Source organism: Carassius carassius, chromosome 13 (genome assembly GCF_963082965.1).
Source record: "Carassius carassius chromosome 13, fCarCar2.1, whole genome shotgun sequence".
NCBI classification, from domain to species: domain Eukaryota; kingdom Metazoa; phylum Chordata; class Actinopteri; order Cypriniformes; family Cyprinidae; genus Carassius; species Carassius carassius.
The window spans coordinates 35,613-56,146 of record NC_081767.1 but is presented as its reverse complement, the minus strand read 5'-3'; the positions used below and the strand labels follow the sequence as shown (position 1 = coordinate 56,146).

At 42.3% G+C, this 20,534-nt stretch overlaps 1 protein-coding gene across 1 annotated transcript; it reads left to right on the top strand.

Moving 5' to 3' along the window:
- Positions 1–1,638: 1,638 nt before the first annotated feature.
- On the top strand, positions 1,639–14,027 carry taldo1 (transaldolase 1). The gene is made up of 8 exons (XM_059564479.1): positions 1,639–1,866; positions 9,265–9,388; positions 9,463–9,570; positions 10,138–10,269; positions 10,447–10,622; positions 12,942–13,139; positions 13,214–13,359; positions 13,617–14,027. The coding sequence occupies exons 1-8, from the start codon at positions 1,668–1,670 to the stop codon at positions 13,647–13,649; spliced, it is 1,116 nt and encodes a 371-aa protein (XP_059420462.1). The 5' UTR covers positions 1,639–1,667; the 3' UTR covers positions 13,650–14,027.
- The last annotated feature ends 6,507 nt before the right edge of the window (positions 14,028–20,534 follow it).

Below are 20,534 nucleotides of genomic sequence, written 5' to 3'. Positions count from 1 at the left end.
GAGATAACACACACACCGTCACTCAGAACCCCCCCCCCGAGAGGAGAAACACCACACACAACCCTCACTGAGATAACACACACCGTCACTCAGAACACACCGAGAGGAGAAACACCACACACAACCCTCACTGAGATAACACACACCGTCACTCAGAACACACTGAGATAACACACACGGTCACTCGGAACACACTGAGATAACACACACCGTCACTCGGAACACACTGAGATAACACACACCGTCACTCGGAACACACCGAGAGGAAAAACATTACACACGACCCTCACTGGGATAACACACACACCGTCACTCAGACGAGAGGAGAAACACTACACACGACCCTCACTGAGATAACACACACCATCACTCAGAACACACCGAGAGGAGAAACACCACACACCGTCACTCAGAACACACCGATAGGAGAAACACTACACACGACCCTCACTGAGATAACACACACCGTCACTCAGAACACACCGAGAGGAAAAACACTACACACACCCCTCGCTGAGATAACACACGCCGTCACTCAGAAGACACCGAGAGGAGAAACACTACACACGACCCTCGCTGAGATAACACACACACCGTCACTCAGAACACACCGAGAGGAGAAACACCACACACAACCCTCGCTGAGATAACACACACCGTCACTCAGAACACACCGAGAGGAGAAACACCACACACACCCCTCACTGAGATAACACACACTGTCACTCAGAACACACCGAGAGGAAAAACACTACACACACCCCTCGCTGAGATAACACACACCGTCACTCAGAACACACCGAGAGGAGAAACACTCGCATCAAACACCAATACAGAAAATACTCACTTCTCATCTTTACAGTTGGAACTATTTCAGTGACTTCATACAAAGTAATATTTTCTTCAAAGAAAAGAGGGACATTCTTTGACATGATTTATTTACATTTTAGAACATACAGTTTTTTACAGACGCTAGGACACATTTTTCAATACTTAGGTCACTTTTGCAAAACTCTTCACACAGTGAGCACAACAGAAGTCTATTTGGGCTAAACTGAGGATCGATTATCATTGCTTTGGCACAAAATGCATTCAATGACTACATCTCTCAAATTTCATGAATTAATTTCTCACTCAGACACAACAACTGCCAAAACTCTTTGTACGTACAAGTCAATTTGCACATGCTTACATACTGTTTTCAAAACTGTTAAACTTATGTTCAAAACAATAACATAATACAAAACTGAATAAGACAGCAATTTGCTACATTTCTACAGTAATATTTGAATGAAATATATTTTAAATCTTAAAATTAAATGCTATAATAACAATTGGACAATTAGTAGATTAGCATTACTATTGTATTGGTATCAGTGGATGGTGTGTATACAATTTCTTCTATTTTGGAATTATTCAGTGCAAAAAAAAAAAAAAAAAAAAAAAACGACATAAAATATTGACAAATTCTGCATCATGTCTGATTCATTCCAGTAACATACATTGCAGTGAATTATAAACAGAGATGTGTCCTTGTTTTACACATGAAAGTTGGTTAGGAGAACTGTGTGAAGAGTTTAGCAAAAGTGACCTAAGTATTGAGAAATGTGTCCTAGCGTCTGTAAAAAACTGTAATCTTTCATCATTGGTTGTTAGGCGATGGCGTCATGAGCCGTGGCCCCGCCCCCAAGCAGGCGCGTATCCGCCTCTCTTCTCTGACGGTCGTGTCTTTTGTCTGCTCGGTTATAAAATCTCGGTTTTTCGGGATTATGTCTGTGTCACCGGACAAACGGCGAAAGATGGAGTCTGCGCTGGAGCAGATCAAGAAATACACGGTGGTCGTTGCAGACACGGGCGACTTTAACGGTACTTTTCTTACAAATGTGTCCGTTAGTTAATGTTGAGTCAGTTTAGAGCACAGAGAGTTTATAAGCGCTCATGCGTCACTTCATTAAGCGTCGATTAACTTATGCTGCCTGTGTACAGAAAACTCTGAGCTTTTCTTCCCGTTTCCCAAAGAAAAAACGCTTGCACGTTATTTGGTTAATGATTAATAAAGTTAACCCACAGGGAGGAACTAGTGTCTTCTCACTTACGGTATGAATTGGAAAGCACGTTTAGCGGAACGCATAAAATAGTTACATTTAAATAGTGAGTTAACTAGAGCTGAGTAAAACACGTGATCTCGGTGATTAGTTTAATGTAAACTAAATCTGTGTGATGAAAAAAATATATACAGTACTCTGTAGAATCATGCCGAGACCCGGAAGCGAAGAGGCTCATCTCATGAATATTAAGCGTTCTACAGAGAAGGTCTCTCTGATTGGCCGAGAGGCCGATCTTTGAAAGTGGGCGATTGTCACCCGACTAATTATGGAATGCCTTGCTTATTAATATTAATCATCTTTCGTGCGTTTATTAAAATATTTATACATTTTTATCTGCACTTGGATTGTTTCCTCTTGAAATCCGAAAAAACCTTAATGATGGAATCAGATCTCATCGAAGGTGGTTAAAACACGATAATAGTTCAATCACTAATATTGAGGCTAAGCCTTATCTTGATTTACACATGAACTTTGTACAAAAGTGTTATTTTTAAATGCATTTAAATTAAGTTGTTCTTGACAGTCACTGTAACTCATCAGGACACAGACAGGAGCTTCGGATCACATCCAGAGTTGGTTCTTGCATGAATCAGACGGTTGTAACTTGCATTAGATTGATTTCATTGCCTAACCCTGTCTTGTGAAACTCAGCACTGATCAGTGATCTCAGTGTTTGCTTTTACTCCAGGAAGAAGTGATTTAATGAAGAAGCTGCCCTCTCTGTGGTTTCTGCAGTGTCATGATGAGGCGCTCGATCAATGTGTGTGTCTGTCTGTCTGTGTGTGTGTGTGTGTGTGTCTGTGTGTCTGTCTGTGTGTGTGTCTGTCTGTCTCTATGTGTGTGTGTCTGTATCTGTGTGTGTGTGTGTGTCTGTCTGTGTGTCTGTCTGTGTGTGTGTGTCTGTCTGTGTGTGTGTGTCTGTCTGTGTCTGTCTGTCTCTATGTGTGTGTGTCTGTCTGTGTGTGTGTCTGTCTGTGTGTGTGTGTCTGTCTGTGTGTGTGTGTGTGTTTGTCATGATGAGGCGCTCGATCAATGTGTGTGTGTGTGTGTCTGTCTGTGTGTGTGTGTGTCTGTCTGTCTGTCTGTCTGTATCTGTGTCTGTGTGTGTCTGTCTGTCTGTCTGTGTGTGTTTGTCTGTCTGTGTGTCTGTCTGTGTCTGTCTGTCTGTGTGTGTGTGTGTGTGTGTGTGTGTCTGTCTGTGTCTGTGTGTGTGTGTGTCTGTCTGTGTGTCTGTCTGTGTGTGTGTGTGTGTGTACAGCTATGGCTCGGCTGAAAGCTTATGTATACTAGTGCGTTTATGTAAAGGTGTTTCTCATCTTCTTTAGCTGATGAATGATAAAAACATTGACTGACAATCAGAATCCATGTGGCAGACACAAAACCAGTAATGTGTGAATCATTAACAGATCTCTCTCATTAAAAAAAATAAATAAATAAATACTCCTGATTTCTGTTCGGGATGCATCGAAATGAAAATTATTGGCTGAATCTGAACACGGTTTGTCAAGTGTTTTTTTTTTTTCTTCTATTGTATTTTGCCTTTTTTTTTTTTTTTTTTTCACCATTGCATAAATTAAATGTCCAAAATGTGCTTTTTTTACTGTTTTGTCTTGCTTTTCAAAGGAAAAAAAATCAATTACAAAACAACAATTTAAAAATATTTAACACTGAACATTTTTAACATTCCAGCAGACACCGTATTAACAAAGCACAAATTAACTTGAAAATTAAATCAGGCAAATTAATTCCTTCTTGAATCAGACATGTATTTTTTACTGTACAATTAAACCCAGAAACTTCTTTTAAAAGATTTGAGAATATTACAGATCCTAATTTGAACACTGTGTGAATGTTATAAGTGTATTAACAGATCTGTTGTAATTATCATTATTATTGTCTTAAATTTTATTTTATAAAACAACAGTAAAATTAAAATAATTACATTTATGAATCTTGATGTTCTTGCCAGGGAAAATTCAGACCTCCTCCAGTTGTCAGTAACATAATACAATACTCCAGTACCAAGTCATTTATTTAATTCTTTAAACAAAACCGATTGCGTCAAAGCAACTGAACAACATTCATTAGGAAAACAGTGTCAATAATGCAAAATGATAGTTAAAGGCAGTTCATCATTGAATTCAGTGATGTCATCTCTGTTTAGTTAAATAGTGTCTGTGCATTTATTTGCAATCAAGTCAACGATATCGCTGTAGATGAAGTGTCCCCAACTAAGCAAGCCAGAGGCGACAGCGGCAAGGAACCGAAACTCCATCGGTGACAGAATGGAGAAAAAAACCTTGGGAGAAACCAGACTCAGTTGGGGGGCCAGTTCTCCTCTGACCAGACGAAACCAGTAGTTCAATTCCAGACTGCAGCAAAGTCAGATTGTGCCGAAGAATCATCTGTTTCCTGTGGTCTTGTCCTGGTGCTCCTCTGAGACAAGGTCTTTACAGGGGATCTGTATCTGGGGCTCTAGTTGTCCTGGTCTCCGCTGTCTTTCAGGGATGTAGAGGTTCTTCTACCACTTCTGTACAATCCAGTACTACCATTCCTGGAGTATGGTGACCACGTCTCAAGAAACTATCAACCCTCCCTTAAACCTCACATCTTTAGACCGTCACTTCACTGGACAGACACAGGGTCATTAATACTAGCTCACAGTATATAGTCTAGAGTCTCCAACACGATCACTGTGTGTGCTGTGGCCCTGTGAATGTACTTCGAGTCCTCAGCTGCGCAGCACAGAACACACACTACTCTCATGTTGCTCTTTACAGGAATAAAGTTTATTGATGGCCGGGAGCCCACCGTTCTCAACCAAGAGAAGCTCCCTGAACAGAAAGATACATGTTCATTTATACCCTGTAGTTGAGTGTAAGTCGATGTCACTCAAGCCTTATTTATTATGTTTGGTTATACTAATCTGGTGATTGCTTTGTAATGATCTAGGCTTAATCAAATGACTTGGTTCTATTGTGTTAGCACATTTTGAGCAAGTATAGATTATTTGATCATAGATATATATGGTCTTTGACCTGAGTGTCCTTACTCTAGAGACATTAACACACACAAATGATTAATGTCACGATTGTTACAATCTATTGGCATTAGTTAATACCAAGCTGGTCACATTAATTACATTTACATTTTACATTTAATCATTTAGCAGACGCTTTTATCCAAAGCGACTTACAAATGAGAACAATAGAAGCAGTCAGGTCAACAAGAGAACAACAACAGTATACAAGTGCCATGACAAGTCTCAGTTAGTCTAGTATAGAACGCATAGTCAGGTTTCTTTTTTTTTTATTTTTATTAAAAGACAAGAAAAGGAAAAGTGCTAGTGTTAGCTGGTTAAGTGCAGGCGAAAAAGATGAGTCTTTAGCTGTTTCTTGAAAATGAGTTAAGACTCAGCTGTACGAATTGAGATTGGGAGGTCATTCCACCAGCTGGGCACAGTCCAGGAAAAGGTCCGTGAGAGTGATTTTGAACTTCTTAGGGATGGTACCACAAGGCGTCGATCACTTGCAGAGCGCAAACTTCTGGAGGGCACATAAGATTTAACCAATGAGTTGAGGTAAGTTGGTGCCGTGCCAGTGGTCGTCTTGTAGGCAAGCATCAGTACCTTGAATTTGATGCGAGCAGCTACTGGTAGCTAGTGTAACCTGATGAGGAGAGGAGTAACGTGAGCTTTTTTTGGCTCATTGAAGACAACACTCGCTGCTGCATTCTGGATCAATTGCAGAGGCTTGACAGTACATGCAGGAAGGCCCGCCAGGACAGGAGAGCATTACAATAGTCCAGTCTGGAGAGAACAAGAGCTTGGACAAGAAGTTGGGTTGCTTGCTCTGACAGGAAGTGTCTAATCTTCCTAATGTTGTATAAGGAAAACCTGCAGGACCGGGTCGTTGTAGCAATGTGGTCTGTGAAGCTTAACTGATGATCGATCACAACTCCTAGGTTTCTGGCTGTCCTCGAAGGAGTAATGGTTGATGAGCCCAGCTGTATAGAGAAGTTGTGATGAAGCAATGGGTTAGCTGGAATCACCAGGAGTTCTGTCTTCGTAAGGTTAAGCTGAAGGTGATGGTCATTCATCCAGCTAGAAATCTCACTCAGACAGGCTGAAATGCGAGCAGCTACCGTCGGATCATCTGGTTGGAATGAGAGGTAGAGTTGGGTGTCATCAGCGTAGCAGTGATAAGAAAAGCCATGCTTCTGAATGACAGATCCTAATTTTGTCATGTAGATTGAGAAGAGAAGTGGTCCAAGTACTGAGCCTTGAGGAACCCCAGTAGCAATGTGGTGTGACTTTGAAACATCACCCCTCCAAGACACACTGAAGGATCTGTCAGAGAGGTAGGACTTAACCCACAGGAGTGCTGTTCCAGAGATGCCCATCTTTCTGAGGGTGGACAGGAGAATCTGGTGATCAACCGTGTCAAAAGCAGCAGAAAGGTCCAGTAAGATGAGTACTGAGGATTTTGAAGCTGCTCTTGCTAGTCGCAGGGCTTCAGTAACCGAGAGCAGAGCAGTCTTAGTTGAGTGGCCACTTTTGAAGCCAGATTGGTTGCTGTCCAGGAGGTTGTTCTGTACAAGGAACATAGAAAGCTGGTTGAACACAGCTCGCTCAAGTGTCTTTGCAATGAATGGAAGAAGGGATACCTTTCATTGAAAGGATTGGACAGGAGAAGTTTGGAGACGTCCATCTCTGAGAGTGGGGAGAAGGAGGAGAAAGAGTGTGCGTCGGTCATTGTGAAGTTGTCCTCAGTCTGCGGTGTGGAGAATTGGTCGCTGATGGATCTTGTCTTATTTGTGAAGAAAACTGCAAAGTCGTCCGCTGTAAGAGTCGATGGAGGAGGTGGTGGCGGCGGATTAAGAAGAGAAGAGAAAGTCTTGAAGAGTGTCCGAGCGTCACAACAGCTGTTAATTTTGTTGTGGTAGTAGGATGTTTTAGCCGTGAAGACATTTGCAGAGAAGGAAGAGAGGAGAGACTGATACACACTGAGGTCTGTAGAGTTTCTTGATTTCTGCCATTTCCTCTCTGCAGCCCTGAGTTTAGAGCGATGTTCACGGAGAACCTCAGACAGCCAGGGGGCAGATGGGGCAGTGCGTGCTGGTCTAGACAACAGTGGGCAAAAGTTGCCCAAGTAAGATGTTAAAGTGGAGCAAAGAGTGTCCGTAGCGCTGTTCGTGTCCAGAGCAGAGAACTGAGAGAGTGCAGGAAGCGAGGATGAAACCACAGAAGATAAGCGAGATGGAGAAAGTGAGCGTAGGTTCCGTCGAAAGGTGACCTGTGTTGGAGTGTGAGGCACTTCAGGAGTAAGTGCTAGGTTAGCAGTAATGAGGAAGTGGTCTGAGGTGTGCAGTGGAGCAACTGAAGAGTTGTCCACAGAGCAACAGCGCGTGTAGATGAGGTCCAGTTGGTTGCCTGATTTGTGAGTCGCTGTAGTAGACACTAGCTTGAGATCAAATGAGGAGAGCAGAGTTTTGAAGTCAGCAGCCTGGGGTTTATCTAGGTGGATGTTGAAGTCACCAAGCAGTACCAGAGGAGTACCATCTTCAGGAAAGTTTGATAGCAGCACATCATACTCCTCCAAGAAGTTTCCCAATTGACCTGGGGGACGATAAATGACCACAAAGTGGATTTTAACAGGGTGGGTTACAGTAATGGCATGTGATTCAAATGAACCAGTACCTGTAGGTGATGGCTGAAGATCAAATTTCCATTCTTTTGATATAAGGAGACCTGTCCCTCCACCCCTCCCAGTGGTACGAGGAGTGTGGGAACAAGTGAAATTAGTGGAGAGGGCTTCAGGGGTGGCAGTATCTTCAGGTTTGATCCATGTCTCTGTCAGTGCCATGAGGTTGAGACCGGAATGAGTAGCAAGAGAAGAAATGAAGTCGGCTTTGTTAACTGCAGACTGGCAGTTCCAGAGACCAACTGGAATAGAGAGCGTAGTAGTAGAGGTCAGAGGGACAGGCCGTAGGTTTGTCAGACAGGCCTTCCTGCGACGTCCATAGCGTGCTCTCCGAGTGTTAGTAGTGATAGTAGAGATCTGAAAGCTCATAGTGACTACAAGTGTAAGATATTTGAGAACAAGGTATACAAAAAGTGAAGAAAGAGGAAAAAAAGCAATACTCAAGTGCCCTGTCGGTGTCCTTGCTCGGTGGAGTCGCACAGGTAGAGTCGATTGTCTTTACACTCGTCCGTCTTCACACGAGGAGGGCTCACACGAGGGCTGCCGCGACCGCTGCCCCGGTGAAACTTAGCGCTTGTATTAGTCTGATTATCTGTGATTGAAGTCAGCTGGCCACGCCTCACTATTTAGCAGATCGAAACCAGGCAGTCCCGCGTCAGGCAAACGCAAAACCAAGCTCCACTTTCAGCACGTATTAACCAGGGTAAGACACACAATTTAAACCAAAAACTTTCCTAGCAATGACGATCACACACTAGTCTGATGAGAAAACAAGGTAAAACACTCACAAGCTGCTGTCCTTCTCTGTAGCTCGACTGTTTCTTCATTTGTTAGCTAATTAAGTTGGAGTGTTAAGAGAAAGCACACTGGTATGTTGATTCACACATGAATGCTTCATTTAGAGAGCTATAATATTGATCGCATTTTCTTTGGGTTTTGCTCTTTAGGGTTAGGCTAACTGCTTTTGACCATTCTTGAAGTGAATTTTCACCCGTTTGGTGATTAAATTATCTGTTTTAGACATCTGCTTGAACTGTGTGTCTCTAGACGAGTTCTAGACGCGGCGCTGCACTTTGTGCGACTGACATATTTTGTTATTTTGATTAGATAATCATCACGTGTTCTAGAATAGAAGCGATTAAAGTGTGAGTATACGTACAAAATTCACATGCATGTAAATTCAATGCTATGGCCTTTGTGTAGATACTTAAAGATGGCCCTCTAGATTGTTAGTTTCAACATTTAACTAATATATTTTAATGTTGAAGTTGCTTCTGTTAACATTAATGAACTGAAATGATCAATACATATAATTGATATTCAATATTTATTTTATTCATATACAAAGTATGGTTCAGTCTTTTTTCTTTAGTTATTTATGTGACCTAGACGTCTTCAAGAACACTGTTGAGATTGCACTCGCTGTAATCTTCCTCGTTTCCTCTTCTCCGCAGCTATTGAAGAGTACAAGCCTCAGGATGCCACCACCAATCCTTCTCTGATCCTGGCTGCAGCTAAGATGTCCATCTACCAGCCTCTCGTGGAGCAGGCCATCAAATACGGCATCGCTAACGGCGGGTGAGAGCACGGAGGACACGGATCTGATCTCTGTCAGTTTCTCACAGGTCTAATGTGTGTCTCTGTGATTGCAGGAGTGAGGAGGAGCAGGTGACCAATGCCATGGACAAGCTGTTTGTGAACTTTGGTTTGGAGATCTTAAAGAAGGTTCCTGGCCGGGTCTCCACTGAAGTCGATGCCAGGTAAGAGTGATGTGACAGTAGTGTGTATCAATACGATGAGTGAGGGTGCTCAGTGACCATACACGACTGTATGCTATCTAGAAGAGTTTCTAATAAAAAAAAAAAAAAAAAACCTGACACATAGAAAAATGCTCCCCCATCTTCACATATGGCACAATCATTTTATCTTTGCAGTATAAATGTTCAACATATTTCAACAGGGCAGCTGGCATTATTCCTATTAATAATGAAACGTTACATAAAGAGCGCAGCTGATGACCTTTAAAATGACTCTTGTGTAATCAAGAATATTCCAGTAAACGGATTTATTTTGAATCCTCCGTCCACATTTCCTTGTGTCCTAAAGAGCTGGAGCTGAGACTCGAGGATGAAAGCAGCGCTTGTGTCTGGTGACAGGACGACACTTACTGCTGCTTTTCTTCGACACCAATGTTACTGTTCATAATTGCCTCTTTGTGCTGTTGTGCGAACCAGAGATTTACTGATTAACACACACATGCTCAAGAGAGAGACAAAAACACACATGACTTTTGAATCATCGGTGTGTGGTGTGTGTGTGTGATCCAGGCTGTCCTTTGATAAGGAGGCGATGGTGTCTCGTGCTCGGAGGCTTATCTCTCTCTATGAGGAGGCAGGAGTCAGTAAGGAGCGCATCCTCATCAAACTCTCCTCCACGTGGGAGGGCATTCAGGCCGGACAGTGAGTGTTCATTAAGATTATAAGATGATGTTCATGTGTCACACATCTTCAGGTGTTGCTCATGTCTGCCGTCATGACCACAAACACCATGTGAAGCTGACTGCTTCATATACAGCTGTGTTATTAATAAACGGCGTGAGAGCTGATCTGCTGACGTCTGTGTGTGTGTTTCATCAGGGAGCTGGAGGAGAAGGACGGGATCCACTGCAACATGACTCTGCTGTTCTCCTTCGCTCAGGCTGTTGCGTGTGCCGAGGCTCACGTCACCCTCATCTCGCCCTTCGTGGGGCGTATCCTGGACTGGTACAAAGAAAACACAGACCGCAAAAACTATGAGCCCCATGAAGATCCAGGCATGTTCTCTGATAACAGAAGTTTTATTTTTAGCTCGAAGAGAAACATTCGTCATCTCGTATTCCGTACATAGTGCTCTTTAGGTGTATTGTGAAGCAGGTAGAAGTGTCATGTGACCGTGCAGATATCACACACCGGGCGTATCGTTGTGTGCTCGCCTGCTTCGGTTCAAGGCAGCAGTCCAAATCAGTCAATCTAACTCCATAGAGGGAAACGTTCAGCAATGAACAAAGGGAGCGCAAAGAGTTTGATGTTGAGCTGAGGCCTGGGCAATAAAGCGCTGTCGATATACCGTCGGTACACCATCAATAACAAAATAAAGCAAAGGATAGTTTCATGCTTTTTTTTTCATTTATAGGAGTGAGAGCTGACAGAAAACAAACACATGTAGAAATGAGTGCCTGCGACGAGGATACTGGGAATCAAAAAAAAAAAAAAAGGAATATTATTTATAAATATAATTTGCATTCAGATGCAGAAATGGTAGAATTGAAATCAGGCTGTGCATCAGGGAGATAATACACGGTGCACGAGATGTAACCTGATGCAGAGATGATTTTAGGGTCCTGGTTGCGTTTTGATGTTTTTATTTTAATTAGCTGAAGCCACAAGATGTGCTGCTGCTGCATTCATCATTCAGAATATTAGAGAAATACACACATTCACACACAATGCATATTCGGTGCATTTTTGAGACACAACTGTGACCGGCTACGTTTACATGGATGGAACCAAATAATCCATTTGTAATTGGATTGACGGCTTAATCGGATTGAAAAGACTTCCTGTAAACACCTTAATCGATCCGATTGAGCACGATCTGAATCAAATTTCGATCAGATTGAAGGGGGTGGTTTATTCCTCTTCTAATACGATTGAGAGTGCATGTAAACACTCGATCGGGTTGAACAACGAAACTGAAAGTACTGCGCATGTGCAATGACACAGAAAGAGCGGCTCTTCCTTTTGAATAAAGTGTTGTATAAAGATGTGTCCTGTCATTATAAAACTCCTTTCACACGACAACTGTGAAGTAGAGCAGGACAACCTCCCACCAGTTTTGGATTCTCGTTTATAGACGCAGGGAGGACCGCAGTAAAGATTATTTATGGTCTGATATTCAGATTTCTTTGGCTATAAAATAGTTTTTTTTTTTTTTTTTTACTTTTTTCGTAGCGACTCTTAATTGTATAATGCCTATAGCTCCAGAAGTTGGACTCTTAGAGGAGTGAAACTGGTGTCATCTTTAGCAGCTTGATCTGTCAATTTTTTCACAGCTAAGCTCTTGTCCGTAAACCCCTTGGTAATCCGCCAGTAAGGAATGTGAAAGTAAAACATTCTTCGTGCTTAATGTCTATTACCAATAAACACGCAGATTGCTGGAATACAAAAACGTTGTTTTAGATTGAGCTCGATTTGTAAAAAACTTCCACAATTGCATGTTATCGCCTGGCCATGTTTCTCTTTGCTCTGCCTCCCGTTTTTTTGTCTAATATTGTCATACGTTTGCTGTTCCAGTGAATACCAGTTTCCAATTCATTTAGGTAAATGAACTTATACACACACCTTTATACAGAACGCCTTTCTTTCACATTCCTTACTGTCGGACATACATCGGGGTTTATGGACAAGAGTTCACAGATCAAGCTGGTGAAGATGACAGTGGTTTCACTCCTCCAAGAGTCCATCTTTTGGAGTTATAGGCATTATACAATTAAGAGTCGCTACGAAAAAAATAACTGATTTTGGCCCAAAGGACATCATCACCTGAATTCACAAATCATGGGGAGTGATATTCGGTATTATGTGCATGTCTATGACAGCGCACTGTGTATTTATAGCCAAAATAAATCTGAATATCAGACCGTAAACTATCTTTACAGGGAGGGGCATTTTTACCGTGTGATAAAATAATCCATAAATGGATAAATATTAATATTACTTCTGCTGTTAGAAACAAATAAAGAAACCATGTAGGAGAGTGGTTATTTATTATGTGGTGAGAAACTCTATATTTGTACAGTGTGAGCATGTAAAAAATATTAATTCCGAAAAATCAAATGTTATTGCACTTTGGTTCATCCAGCAGCACTTTTAAAATAAAAGTGCGCAATACAGTACTTTTTAATTCATTATTGAATTTTGTGCATATGATTAATCGTGATGAAAAAAATTTAATCAATGCCCAGCACTACTAACTAGATAGAAGTATATACTTATTTTATCAAGCTCTAGTTATAAGTGGTTAGGGTTAGGTGTGTGTTTGGAGCATTGAAACATTGATCTGACTCGAGCACATGCTTCTGTCTTTCTCTCAGGTGTGCAGAGTGTCACCAAGATCTACAACTACTACAAGAAGTTCAACTACAGGACGGTGGTGATGGGTGCCTCCTTCAGGAACACGGGGCAAGTGAAGGCTCTGGCCGGCTGTGATCTGCTCACCATCTCCCCGGGGCTGCTGGGAGAGCTAAGTCAGGACCACAGCGCGGTGACCTGTTCCCTCACGCCGCAGGGAGGTGAGCATCAGCTGACACGTGTCCCTCACGCTGAACCGCCCGCATCAGATCATTTAAACTCCTCTCTCTTTCAGCGAAGCAGTGTGATCTGGAGCAGGTGCACCTGGATGAGAAGCGCTTCCGCTGGCTACACAACGAGGACCGCATGGCTGTGGAGAAACTCTCTGATGGGATACGCAAATTTGCAGCTGACGCCATCAAACTCGAGACCATAATCAAGGTACAAAAACACATTTTTCTTAACTTGTATCTGAGAGGTGTTTTTTTTTTCTGTGATCACATTTTCCAGAAATAATGCATATTTGTGAAATGTGATCTGAATGCTTTTGTGACTGTCGACAGTCTCTTAACTCTGTTTGGGTGATTTGAAGCATTATTAAATGGATTGGGTTAGTCCTTCTTCTGTTTGCACTTTATTTAGAGTGATGTGGGCATCGGCACATACAGCATCATCTGTTTGTCCTCTGTTTGTTTCAGGAGAGGATGTTTAATGTGAAGAACGGCCAGTAGTGAAGCAGACAGACTCTGACCGTCTCCTCTAATTGACCGCTTTAACTGCACTCTCTGGGCAGGAGATGTGACTGACTTCAGTCTTAAGAATGAATACGGTGTGCTGTGTTTTTATAAGACATTCACATTTCAACAGGAAACTGATCCTTTGACTCTTAATGGAGTGTTTGGATTAAACCATAAACCCAGACCAACAGACTTTGTGCTTTTACTGTAGGACCAATGGCTTTGAAGATAACTGTAGCTTTAATAGTTTGTAATCCACTAGCTCTACCCATTTCTACAAAACTGGCATGGGAAGTGTTTTCTATTCAGCCACCCAGACGTTCTGATGATGAGAAATTATATTTTATCTGTCATTAAAATCATCTTTTGTCAGCAGAAGTGCTTCGTTCTTCTTATTTTATTTTGTTTGGTCAGTTGGCTTCTATCAAAGAATATGATCTGTAATCCACACTTTTCCTTGACTGTCTTGAGCACGTTTTGAATGTAAATACATCTATGTAGAGCTTTGTTGTATTAGTTCAGCCGTTTAAGCAATAAGCCACAAAATACTGCCTTTCAGTGATTTTACTAAACGTGTCTCAGCCAGTCGTAATCAAAGACCAGATGTGATAAGTAATACAGTGTTGAAGATCTCAAGATTACTTTTTTATATATATATATATATAGGGTTAGGATAGTTAGGGTTAGGTTAGTGTTAGAGTTAGGGTTAGAGTTAGGGTATATAGGGTAAAATGTGAAATTGCACCCCCCTATAGGGTGGGGTGCACTTCGTTTCTATAGGTTCTAGGGTTAGGGTTAGAGTTAAGGGAATGAAACGTCAGGGTTAGGATTAGAAAAAATCCAAGAGCTGAAGCACAGTCCAGCTCTGGTAATGCGCAGTCCTTCAATACTCCTTCTGGCCGGTCTCCCGACTCAGCCGAGGCCTGCCCCCACGGGTTAGGGTTAGGGTTAGGGTTAGGGTTAGGGTTAGGGTTAGAGTTAGAGTTAGGGTTAGGTTAGGGTTAGGGTTAGATTAGGGTTAGGTTATAGGGATAAATGCGAAGATTGATCACCTTTGAATTGTTAGGGTTAGGGTTAGGGTTAGGGTTAGGGTTAGGTTATAGGGATAAATGCGAAGATTGATCACCTTTGAATTGATCGACCCCCCATATCTTGTGATCCGTATCTGCTATAGAGCTGAAACATGGTTTATTATACTCCTTGGGCCCTCCCCAGTTGATTGCACTTGGTTTCGTCGGTCTAGCGCCACCAGTTGCCGAGATATGGAGTTGATCACTTACTTGATTTTCGAATGTATGGGTGGGACTTAGTGTTTTTGTGGGGGTTGGACTTAGTGTTTTTTCGGGGAATTTTGGACTTAGTCAATGGTTGGACTTAGTGTTTTTTGGGAATTTTGGACTTAGTCATATGGTTGGACTTAGTATTTTTTGGGAATTTTGGACTTAGTCACGTTTTGGGTGGTTTTGGTGGGGTCTTTGTTGGTTTTGAGTGGTTTCCAGTGGTTTTCGGGGGTCCCCAAGTGTTTTTGGAGTGGTTTGGTTAGGTTTTGGGTGGTTTTAGGGTTAGGGTTAGAGTTAGGTTATAGGGATAAATGCGAAGATTGATCACCTTTGAATTGATCGACCCCCCATATCTTGTGATCCGTATCTGCTATAGAGCTGAAACATGGTTTATTATACTCCTTGGGCCCTCCCCAGTTGATTGCACTTGGTTTCGTCGGTCTAGCGCCACCAGTTGCCGAGATATGGAGTTGATCACTTACTTGATTTTCGAATGTATGGGTGGGACTTAGTGTTTTTGTGGGGGTTGGACTTAGTGTTTTTGGGGAATTTTGGACTTAGTCAATGGTTGGACTTAGTGTTTTTTGGGAATTTTGGACTTAGTCATATGGTTGGACTTAGTATTTTTTGGGAATTTTGGACTTAGTCACGTTTTGGGTGGTTTTGGTGGGGTCTTTGTTGGTTTTGAGTGGTTTCCAGTGGTTTTCGGGGGTCCCCAAGTGTTTTTGGAGTGGTTTGGTTAGGTTTTGGGTGGTTTTAGGGTTAGGGTTAGAGTTAGGTTATAGGGATAAATGCGAAGATTGATCACCTTTGAATTGATCGACCCCCCATATCTTGTGATCCGTATCTGCTATAGAGCTGAAACATGGTTTATTATACTCCTTGGGCCCTCCCCAGTTGATTGCACTTGGTTTCGTCGGTCTAGCGCCACCAGTTGCCGAGATATGGAGTTGATCACTTACTTGATTTTCGAATGTATGGGTGGGACTTAGTGTTTTTGTGGGGGTTGGACTTAGTGTTTTTTCGGGGAATTTTGGACTTAGTCAATGGTTGGACTTAGTGTTTTTTGGGAATTTTGGACTTAGTCATATGGTTGGACTTAGTATTTTTTGGGAATTTTGGACTTAGTCACGTTTTGGGTGGTTTTGGTGGGGTCTTTGTTGGTTTTGAGTGGTTTCCAGTGGTTTTCGGGGGTCCCCAAGTGTTTTTGGAGTGGTTTGGTTAGGTTTTGGGTGGTTTTAGGGTTAGGGTTAGAGTTAGGTTATAGGGATAAATGCGAAGATTGATCACCTTTGAATTGATCGACCCCCCATATCTTGTGATCCGTATCTGCTATAGAGCTGAAACATGGTTTATTATACTCCTTGGGCCCTCCCCAGTTGATTGCACTTGGTTTCGTCGGTCTAGCGCCACCAGTTGCCGAGATATGGAGTTGATCACTTACTTGATTTTCGAATGTATGGGTGGGACTTAGTGTTTTTGTGGGGGTTGGACTTAGTGTTTTTTCGGGGAATTTTGGACTTAGTCAATGGTTGGACTTAGTGTTTTTTGGGAATTTTGGACTTAGTCATATGGTTGGACTTAGTATTTTTTGGGAATTTTGGACTTAGTCACGTTTTGGGTGGTTTTGGTGGGGTCTTTGTTGGTTTTGAGTGGTTTCCAGTGGTTTTCGGGGGTCCCCAAGTGTTTTTGGAGTGGTTTGGTTAGGTTTTGGGTGGTTTTAGGGTTAGGGTTAGAGTTAGGTTATAGGGATAAATGCGAAGATTGATCACCTTTGAATTGATCGACCCCCCATATCTTGTGATCCGTATCTGCTATAGAGCTGAAACATGGTTTATTATACTCCTTGGGCCCTCCCCAGTTGATTGCACTTGGTTTCGTCGGTCTAGCGCCACCAGTTGCCGAGATATGGAGTTGATCACTTACTTGATTTTCGAATGTATGGGTGGGACTTAGTGTTTTTGTGGGGGTTGGACTTAGTGTTTTTTCGGGGAATTTTGGACTTAGTCAATGGTTGGACTTAGTGTTTTTTGGGAATTTTGGACTTAGTCATATGGTTGGACTTAGTATTTTTTGGGAATTTTGAACTTAGTCACGTTTTGGGTGGTTTTGGTGGGGTCTTTGTTGGTTTTGAGTGGTTTCCAGTGGTTTTCGGGGGTCCCCAAGTGTTTTTGGAGTGGTTTGGTTAGGTTTTGGGTGGTTTTAGGGTTAGGGTTAGAGTTAGGTTATAGGGATAAATGCGAAGATTGATCACCTTTGAATTGATCGACCCCCCATATCTTGTGATCCGTATCTGCTATAGAGCTGAAACATGGTTTATTATACTCCTTGGGCCCTCCCCAGTTGATTGCACTTGGTTTCGTCGGTCTAGCGCCACCAGTTGCCGAGATATGGAGTTGATCACTTACTTGATTTTCGAATGTATGGGTGGGACTTAGTGTTTTTGTGGGGGTTGGACTTAGTGTTTTTGGGGAATTTTGGACTTAGTCAATGGTTGGACTTAGTGTTTTTTGGGAATTTTGGACTTAGTCATATGGTTGGACTTAGTATTTTTTGGGAATTTTGGACTTAGTCACGTTTTGGGTGGTTTTGGTGGGGTCTTTGTTGGTTTTGAGTGGTTTCCAGTGGTTTTCGGGGGTCCCCAAGTGTTTTTGGAGTGGTTTGGTTAGGTTTTGGGTGGTTTTAGGGTTAGGGTTAGAGTTAGGTTATAGGGATAAATGCGAAGATTGATCACCTTTGAATTGATCGACCCCCCATATCTTGTGATCCGTATCTGCTATAGAGCTGAAACATGGTTTATTATACTCCTTGGGCCCTCCCCAGTTGATTGCACTTGGTTTCGTCGGTCTAGCGCCACCAGTTGCCGAGATATGGAGTTGATCACTTACTTGATTTTCGAATGTATGGGTGGGACTTAGTGTTTTTGTGGGGGTTGGACTTAGTGTTTTTTCGGGGAATTTTGGACTTAGTCAATGGTTGGACTTAGTGTTTTTTGGGAATTTTGGACTTAGTCATATGGTTGGACTTAGTATTTTTTGGGAATTTTGGACTTAGTCACGTTTTGGGTGGTTTTGGTGGGGTCTTTGTTGGTTTTGAGTGGTTTCCAGTGGTTTTCGGGGGTCCCCAAGTGTTTTTGGAGTGGTTTGGTTAGGTTTTGGGTGGTTTTAGGGTTAGGGTTAGAGTTAGGTTATAGGGATAAATGCGAAGATTGATCACCTTTGAATTGATCGACCCCCCATATCTTGTGATCCGTATCTGCTATAGAGCTGAAACATGGTTTATTATACTCCTTGGGCCCTCCCCAGTTGATTGCACTTGGTTTCGTCGGTCTAGCGCCACCAGTTGCCGAGATATGGAGTTGATCACTTACTTGATTTTCGAATGTATGGGTGGGACTTAGTGTTTTTGTGGGGGTTGGACTTAGTGTTTTTTCGGGGAATTTTGGACTTAGTCAATGGTTGGACTTAGTGTTTTTTGGGAATTTTGGACTTAGTCATATGGTTGGACTTAGTATTTTTTGGGAATTTTGGACTTAGTCACGTTTTGGGTGGTTTTGGTGGGGTCTTTGTTGGTTTTGAGTGGTTTCCAGTGGTTTTCGGGGGTCCCCAAGTGTTTTTGGAGTGGTTTGGTTAGGTTTTGGGTGGTTTTAGGGTTAGGGTTAGAGTTAGGTTATAGGGATAAATGCGAAGATTGATCACCTTTGAATTGATCGACCCCCCATATCTTGTGATCCGTATCTGCTATAGAGCTGAAACATGGTTTATTATACTCCTTGGGCCCTCCCCAGTTGATTGCACTTGGTTTCGTCGGTCTAGCGCCACCAGTTGCCGAGATATGGAGTTGATCACTTACTTGATTTTCGAATGTATGGGTGGGACTTAGTGTTTTTGTGGGGGTTGGACTTAGTGTTTTTTCGGGGAATTTTGGACTTAGTCAATGGTTGGACTTAGTGTTTTTTGGGAATTTTGGACTTAGTCATATGGTTGGACTTAGTATTTTTTGGGAATTTTGAACTTAGTCACGTTTTGGGTGGTTTTGGTGGGGTCTTTGTTGGTTTTGAGTGGTTTCCAGTGGTTTTCGGGGGTCCCCAAGTGTTTTTGGAGTGGTTTGGTTAGGTTTTGGGTGGTTTTAGGGTTAGGGTTAGAGTTAGGTTATAGGGATAAATGCGAAGATTGATCACCTTTGAATTGATCGACCCCCCATATCTTGTGATCCGTATCTGCTATAGAGCTGAAACATGGTTTATTATACTCCTTGGGCCCTCCCCAGTTGATTGCACTTGGTTTCGTCGGTCTAGCGCCACCAGTTGCCGAGATATGGAGTTGATCACTTACTTGATTTTCGAATGTATGGGTGGGACTTAGTGTTTTTGTGGGGGTTGGACTTAGTGTTTTTGGGGAATTTTGGACTTAGTCAATGGTTGGACTTAGTGTTTTTTGGGAATTTTGGACTTAGTCATATGGTTGGACTTAGTATTTTTTGGGAATTTTGGACTTAGTCACGTTTTGGGTGGTTTTGGTGGGGTCTTTGTTGGTTTTGAGTGGTTTCCAGTGGTTTTCGGGGGTCCCCAAGTGTTTTTGGAGTGGTTTGGTTAGGTTTTGGGTGGTTTTAGGGTTAGGGTTAGAGTTAGGTTATAGGGATAAATGCGAAGATTGATCACCTTTGAATTGATCGACCCCCCATATCTTGTGATCCGTATCTGCTATAGAGCTGAAACATGGTTTATTATACTCCTTGGGCCCTCCCCAGTTGATTGCACTTGGTTTCGTCGGTCTAGCGCCACCAGTTGCCGAGATATGGAGTTGATCACTTACTTGATTTTCGAATGTATGGGTGGGACTTAGTGTTTTTGTGGGGGTTGGACTTAGTGTTTTTTCGGGGAATTTTGGACTTAGTCAATGGTTGGACTTAGTGTTTTTTGGGAATTTTGGACTTAGTCATATGGTTGGACTTAGTATTTTTTGGGAATTTTGGACTTAGTCACGTTTTGGGTGGTTTTGGTGGGGTCTTTGTTGGTTTTGAGTGGTTTCCAGTGGTTTTCGGGGGTCCCCAAGTGTTTTTGGAGTGGTTTGGTTAGGTTTTGGGTGGTTTTAGGGTTAGGGTTAGGGTTAGAGTTAGGTTAGAGTTAGGTTAGGTTAGGGTTAGGGTTAGGTTAGGTTAGGGTTAGAGTTAGGATTAGGTTAGGGTTAGGGTTAGGGTTAGGGTTAGGGTTAGGTTAGGTTAGGGTTAGAGTTAGGTTATAGGGATAAATGCGAAGATTGATCACCTTTGAATTGATCGACCCCCCATATCTTGTGATCCGTATCTGCTATAGAGCTGAAACATGGTTTATTATACTCCTTGGGCCCTCCCCAGTTGATTGCACTTGGTTTCGTCGGTCTAGCGCCACCAGTTGCCGAGATATGGAGTTGATCACTTACTTGATTTTCGAATGTATGGGTGGGACTTAGTGTTTTTGTGGGGGTTGGACTTAGTGTTTTTTCGGGGAATTTTGGACTTAGTCAATGGTTGGACTTAGTGTTTTTTGGGAATTTTGGACTTAGTCATATGGTTGGACTTAGTATTTTTTGGGAATTTTGAACTTAGTCACGTTTTGGGT